Source organism: Pygoscelis adeliae, unplaced genomic scaffold, assembly GCF_000699105.1.
Source record: "Pygoscelis adeliae isolate BGI_AS28 unplaced genomic scaffold, ASM69910v1 Scaffold213, whole genome shotgun sequence".
In the NCBI taxonomy this organism is placed as follows: domain Eukaryota; kingdom Metazoa; phylum Chordata; class Aves; order Sphenisciformes; family Spheniscidae; genus Pygoscelis; species Pygoscelis adeliae.
In genome coordinates this window covers 1048247-1055301 of record NW_008824410.1, presented here as the reverse complement: position 1 = coordinate 1055301, position 7055 = coordinate 1048247, and the positions used below count along the sequence as shown (strand labels likewise).

The 7055-nt window shown below is 48.1% G+C and overlaps 1 protein-coding gene across 1 annotated transcript in view; it reads left to right on the top strand.

Moving 5' to 3' along the window:
* The window catches only part of LOC103913965, an 8045-nt gene extending 4545 nt beyond the window's left edge, over positions 1–3500 (top strand). The window contains exons 6-8 of the mRNA XM_009320564.1: positions 966–1084; positions 1833–1989; positions 2814–3500. Of these exons, the coding sequence (XP_009318839.1) occupies positions 966–1084; positions 1833–1989; positions 2814–2962 (425 nt within the window). The 3' untranslated portion in view covers positions 2963–3500. The remainder of the gene's footprint in view (positions 1–965; positions 1085–1832; positions 1990–2813) is intronic.
* Positions 3501–7055: the final 3555 nt, after the last annotated feature.

Genomic DNA, 7055 nt, shown 5'->3' with positions numbered 1-7055 from the left:
AAAGAGTGTACAAGAGCACGGTAGCCGTGACATAACTGTTCCATCATAGAACAGTTGAACACTTCTATCTAGTGAGGTAGAAGGCAAGTTTCTCAAGAAGTTGTTGTAGACAGGGTGTTCAGCGATGATTTCTGACTTTTGTCAATTCCCTGCTGATGCGAAGCGGTTGCTGTAGAGGTATCACTGAACTCCACTCTGTGTGGCAGCTGAGGGATATCAAGTTTGCCATCTGAAAACCAGAGTGCAGAAAATAATGAGCAAAGCTTTGTGCTTACAAGAACGTCAGTGCAGTCTTTTTCAGTTCTTTGCTTTCTCCAATTTCTCTGGCACTTTCCTGTTGATCTCAGCACGGTTAAAGATGTGAATTTACTCTGGATTGTGCCAAGCTGACGGGCACGCTCTGGGTTACCAGACTAATTTAAAGTAACCATAAAAACGGGAAGCTGCCATTTTTTAAATGGAAACGCAAAGTTTTAATTAAGGTAATTGCAGCTGCTGCCAACCTTGACTGGCTGCTGTTAGAAGGTGTAGTATGCAATGTTACAATCTATGGTAAAGCGTGGAAGCACAACAAACAAAATGCCCCAGGGAGGATTTTGTACCATCTGCCTCGTTCTAGCTACGTGCTGGAAGTTGCCTGATCTTGGTTGTAATAAGCTGCAAAGGCAAATGTGTTTGGAAGAAGAAGTGGAAGCCTTCTTTAGGGAGAGCCACGGGCTGGGAAGGTGGAGTTCAGGCCCAAGGGCTGTGTGTTTCTGCAGAGCTTGTTGTTCTCCATTGGAAGTGCCGATAAAGGTAAACCAGCTGGTGTGCGTTGCAGAAAGCGCTTTGCTGCCGCCGTTGCTTCCTGTTCGAAGGTATTGCAGAGCCAGTGTCGCCTCTTAAAGGAAGAAGAGCGCTTTGTAGTCGTAGTACTTGCTGGTTTGCTGTTCCTGGTGTGAGCGAGTGCCTTTTTTGTCACTCAGATATGGCCTACTTGAAGGATGCAGACACTGTAGCGGTCAGCATGAAATTTCCTAGCGGAGCAATTGTTACTTTGGACATCAGTCAGCACTGCACTAAAAGCTGTGATCAGAGACTAGAGGTGCGTTCTTACTTTTAAGTCAAGTCTGTCGCGGCACCACAGGCTAGCACGAGTTTTACCCTCTATGTGTTCACGTGGGGCAATATGTGTTGTGCCCCGTGCATATGCCTGCAAGCACGTTTCACAAAACACCTCTGTACCTCGGCAGCGGTGGATTGCTTGTGTTCGTTTAACCTACAATCCACTTTCTCCTTTGTTACCCGAATGTTGCCTCTGTTCACGTGTATTCTGTTGGGGTTGTAAGCTGCATGCAATCATACTAGAGCAGGAATTGGTGTCAGCTCTCCAGAGGCTGAAATGTTGTTGCATGGTCCGTTTGTTGTCTTTCCAGGGTGTTTTTAGGTGTATAGCGAGCCAAGAGTTAAGGATACTAAAGGGGAAGAAAAGTGTAAACTCAGAGGCAAATTGTCTGTAAATTCCTAAAGTCATGAATTACAACAGATGTGTGGGCTGCATTTGGGGAGTAATAGCTTTTAAATACTTAAAAAAGGAGCTTTGCTCAGATGGGAAGAAAAAAAGTGGAGGTATCACATAAGCGGAAACCACTGTACTACAACACGTACGTGGTATTTTCTGTTGTGTCTGATCCATACAAGGGGGTATGTCAGTTGTAACTCCTAATTTTAGTGGCTACTTTTTTTCTTGGTTGTACAAACCAGGGCTTCCATAGACTAGCCAGGTGTTTAAGATCGAAAGCACAATAACTTAGAAATGTTGTTCTCCTTCCTGTTTTCTGCCTTCCCTGCAGGTTCACGGTTCTCAAGGAACGTTACGGGTAGATAATCAGAATCCCCTGGGCATTACGGAGCATGGGACCTCGGTATCCATATATTCACAGACCCAAGCCGATCGCTACAGAGATGCACACAGGGAGCTCTTTCGACACTTTCTGAGAACCCTGAAAGGTAGGACGAAGCTTACGTTAATGGCTAGCGTTGCTTTGGATTCGCTTTCAGCGAAAACTTCCCTTGGAAGCTGTTCCAATAGCGCTTGCAATTTGGTGTTTGTGCCTGAAATCCCAAAAAGAAACGAGTAGGTGTGAAAACTAGGAACGCGATTCATCACGGTTAAGTTTCAGCCAGTGTTGTGCAGGTGGTGAGCAAGCTCCCTGTAAGCAAACATGGGGTTTCACGGGCTGGGCTGCCGCCCTCACAAGCTCTGGTGTTCTCAGCGGATGCGTGTCAAGCACGACAGTGCATGCAGCTCGGTAGCAGCATGCGTGGAGTGGTCAGCCTCCGAAGGAGCTGATAGTTCGACAAAAGTGCAACCAACTGACCTTGTTTCAGTAAATGAAAGTGAATGACTCGTTGGGGGGTGCGCTTCTTTTCTCACTTTCAAGTCAGTGAGACGGGTGAGCGATGGAGTGTTGGTCTGAAACTGTGTTCTGAGAAGAAATGAAAATTGGGAGGGAACATTACGTTGGACCTTACTGTCATTTGTGAAGAAAGCAGCCATTTATAACAGCAAGGAGACCCTCATCTGGAGTCCTGGCTGCCCGGAGGGAATAAAAATGTTTCTGTTCTGCTGGCTGCATTGACAAAAACACAGGATTTTAGTCACAGAACAGGAAGGAGAGGGGGCTGGAGCTTTCTTTTTAAAATCTGAGGCCCCGGCTCCAGGAGCTGAAGAGGGGTGCCGTGCTGGGCGCCAATGTGCCGAAAGGCAGAGCAGGTGATAATGGCAGGTGATAATACGGGTTTCATCCAGTGCTTCGTTCCTGTCCCTGCAGGCAAGGAATCCCCCGTGATAACCAAAGAGCAGTTTCTCTGGACGATTCAGGTCACTGCAGCTGCTGAACAGTCCTGGAGAAACGGATCCGCTGTTGACTTGCGCAACGAAGCAATAGATTCGTCCGTAATCAAGACTGAGATAATGTGACACACGCTGCTGTTTTCTGAGGTGAAGGATAACTGCTAAGCTGTGCTACAGTGAGGTCTTTCCACCTAGCGATGTCTCCGCTGTAACCTTAAAACAAGACCTGCGGTTTTGATGTTTCCGCCGGGAAAGCCTGGAAGACGGAGGCACTTTCGAACCAGAAGCGCTCGGTGCTGAGGCTGTGGATGTTTCTTAGCGCGTCAGCCAGAGCCCTCGAGAAATTCTGGGCAGTTTTATCCAGGCGGCTTTTCCTCCTGGAGAGCTCTGCTGGCTGTGGAGCTCTGTTTTCCTGGGAGAAGACGGGTGCTCCTCGGGCCGTGGTAAGGTGGTGTAGACCACCACCAGCCGTGGTGGGAACGGTGCAAGTGGGCGGCTTTCCTGGCGGCTTCGCAAGCGAGGTGATGTAATGCTCAAAAAAAATACGGGAGCATCCGTCTGGTCCATGCTCATTTCCCTTCAGTATATGCAGGAATGTGACTTCTGTGCTGAACTCGCCTCTGGGCCTCCTATTTATTGTTTTGTTTGTTGTTTTTACTGGGTTTTCTAAATCTTTTTTAAAAGAAGTTATGATCTAATTTTCTTGGGAGGGTGGGAAAAAGAAATGAAAAAGCAGGGAGGGAGACCTCTGACCGTCCTGATGTTGGAGAGATGAGAGACTTCCTAGTAAGGCCATAAATTAAGGCTATAATTAAGGCTATTCCGTAGAGGAGCGACGCACTTGGGCATTTCGGTAATAAGCACTGCATTGTTAAAGGGCTTTTTCAGAACGCGATCTGTGAATTTGTACAGGGCCCCTGTACCACGGCGGTTACCGAGACATGCGGCTGCTGGGTGGGTTATTCAGCACCCAGCGTTGTCTGGATTACTCACTGCAGCAGCAAGGTAGCTGTCTGGAGGCTGTTGTTTTCCTTGTTTAAATGCAAATGTTGTATGTTAACATTTTAGTAGCAAAATTGAACTAATAATCATGTTCTTTGAGGGTAGGAAGGGCATCTGATTGCGTATTTTAAAGGTGTTTTTTTTACAGTCCAGCAGATTTGGAATACACACCACAGAAAAAGATAGTGCCTTCACCAACAGGCAAGTCTGCTTTTAAACCAGGTTCTTTGTACCTTTTTATTCTTGCGTTGAGCTTATTGCAGATGTATAGATTTTACTATTCTTGTCTATTTCTCACATGCCAATTTTCAAGATCTTTTGAAAGCTTTTTTTATTGTATTAAAATAACGTTCTTGCCTTGAGTGTTAGTTTATAAATGACACTTCTTGCAAGATTCTTTAGTTCAATCGATTTCCAATTCCTGCGTATGGAATATGTGTTACTAAAACTAGAAATAGTGGTGACATTCATAGCTAAGGACAATTCTCTCGTGGAAATTGTTTTTAACGGTGTAATTTTTCAAACTCAGAAAAGCTGTGTCTTAGCGATAAAGATTGCTATCAGTTTCATTCTCTATTTTCTAGTCATTTATTGGAAAAAAGAAAGTTTTACCTATAAAGGAGTAGACGTTTGCCTCTCCGTAATCACTATAGCGACTCATTAATAGCAAGCGGGTTTCTTTTCGGTGTGGTGGGGTTTCAAGGGTGGCTCTGTGCAGGTGTGGCTTGGTGGGATGTACGCTTCCTCCCGTGGAGCGTCGGGAACGGAAAGCAGCACTGAGAGCTTTCGGGGTGGGGTGAGGCTGCTTGCATACGGGGAGCAAACTGCTCTCGCACGCTCCCCCAAAACAGGAACCCTGGCCGTGGAGGAAAGCTCTCTGCTCCCTCAGGCCGGTTGTCCTGATGTTGGCAAGGAGCAAAGGGCCTGTTAACGGCGCTCGTGCTTTGGCAGCTGCTCCTGCGCAGAACTGCGTCTCTCTGTAGCTTCGTGGTTGCTTGGTGAAGCAAGCAACTTCAGGCCCTTCGAGGCCTTACACTTGGAGGCTTACGCCGGTATAGGAGGACGCTTTCCGTACAAAATGAGCAAGACTTGAGTTGCCAGATGTTGTAATTCCCATGTGTGCTTTTATTGTGTTACAAAAAAAAAAAAAAAACCAACAGAGAAACCACAGCTATAAAAATAACACATTTTCCAAAGATAACATTACAAAAAATACCATTCATACCATGGTTGGAGTGTATCAGTTAACACTGCCGGAAGAAGCCTTTGTTAACATTGAAAACATGAACAATTGTTTCAAAACCTTTAAAGCATTAAAGTGCTTTAATTAGCCGTTATCTTGGGACATAGGTTCACATTTCAGCAGTGCCAAAGGAGCCAGGTTCCTAATCGGTGCAGTGTAGAGGGGCGTAACGGCCTCCAGGATGGTGCGCTCGCACCTGCGGCTCACCCCGGGCGGGAGAGCAGAGCAGAGCCCGTCGCCGGAGGGCGGGAGCGGGAGGAGGCCACCTCCTGCGTGCCCGAGGCTCGGAGCCGCTGTTGGACACCGAGACGAAGGCAGCAGAGGGAGGACCTGGGTCCCGGGGCTGCTGTTACGGCACGTACAGAGTTCAGGCTCGTTTTCCCGTGATCTTCCCTTTGAGTGGGGACAGACACCGGCCTGCAAGGAGGAGAAGGCGCATCTCTGAGGCGAGCCCTGAACGCTGTAGGTGGGACTCGAGCTCTTCTTCTTTTGCTCTACTGGTTAGAAGGGCCAGGGCTTTGCGGAGGGTCTCCCAGCTCCTTCCCCAGCCGGGGGGAAACGGGAGATAGTTGTAGGTCTGCCTTCTGAAGGCCTCCATCGCAGAGGCAACGCGAAGAGGAGATGCAGGAGCAGAAAGGTGCCAGGCGGCGCCGTTTCTGCACGGATTCCCTCAGGCTGCCCGAAATCTCGAGCGGCCAAAGGCTGAGGGGGCAAATGAAGCAGCTCCCTGCCCTCCCTCCCTTCCTCCGTCCAGCGGCAGCCCCTGTGACGTGCCTTTCGGAGACCTGCTGTGGGATGTCGCCTTTCAGAATGTGTAGTCACGATGAGGGGAGGGAGGGAACGAACACACCTCCTTGCGTCCTTGCTTTCTGCTGAGGTTTTTTTCCAGCCTGAATCAACAGACAAATTACGCCTGGAAAAAACCGACCCGAAACAGAAAACAAAACTGGAAAGACCTCACGTGGTCACCCAGTCCATCTCCTCGCTCCAAAGTAGGATCAAATTTACACCTCCCGCGTTCCTGCTCGCCAGGTCTAACCTGTCTGCAAAACTCCCTCGATGGAGCAGGGAGGGATTACCCAGACCTCTGACTTCCCAGGAGGATTCGCAGGCTCGCCCCGTCCTCTGCAACTGTGTGAAAGATATTCAGAGGAGGAAAAAAAATTTCATTTTGAATAGATAAGGCCGGAGACATGATTTTCTGCATGTTTACATGCTAGAACATGAAATTAATTTACTTGACACTGTAGTGTCTCAGGAGTAAGTATCAATTTTTATAGCTTAAATGAAAATAAATCTTTTTTCTCCTTACAGCACAATGAGTATACTGTATGTACATTTGTTTCTGTTTATATACACAAATATTTAAGTACATGAACACATTGGGAACTGACAAACAGGTTCTTTTCTGCTCTACAAAGAACTGAAGGGAACGGGTACTTTTGGGCAGTCCGTCAGGAAAGCAGATTGCGTTGCTTTGCATCAGTCACTGGCAGGTATCTGTACAGAAAATGGACCAGGTAAGGGCTAAGTCCGTTTTACAATAGAGACCTGTCGGTTTTGGACACCGCAGAGAATACAGAACGGGGGTAGGTAAGCAGTAGCAAAGGCTGGTCTCGCAAAGAGAAAAACGTGCCATCTTTACGCCACGTCCATCAGATGTGGGGCTCCTCCGTTAAAACACAAAACAGCATAAAGCACCAGCAGGTGCCTCCCCTGCCGCGGGCAGGCAGAAAATCCCCGCTCCGTTCGGTGAGCTGGCTCAGCCGCCCTCCCCTTTCCCTCGGCTCTCTGCCGAAGCCACCGCGCTTTCCTCTCCAGGGCAGGTGTCTCCCGCACAGCTCGGGGTCGTGCTTTCACACACAGCTTGCAGTTCCCCTCCGGGCAACAAAATCACATGCCCAAGGCTGAAAATATTTTTCATAGGGGGTTTCATTTCCCCCCCAGTCTCTTGCTGCTGCCTTCTGGAGACCC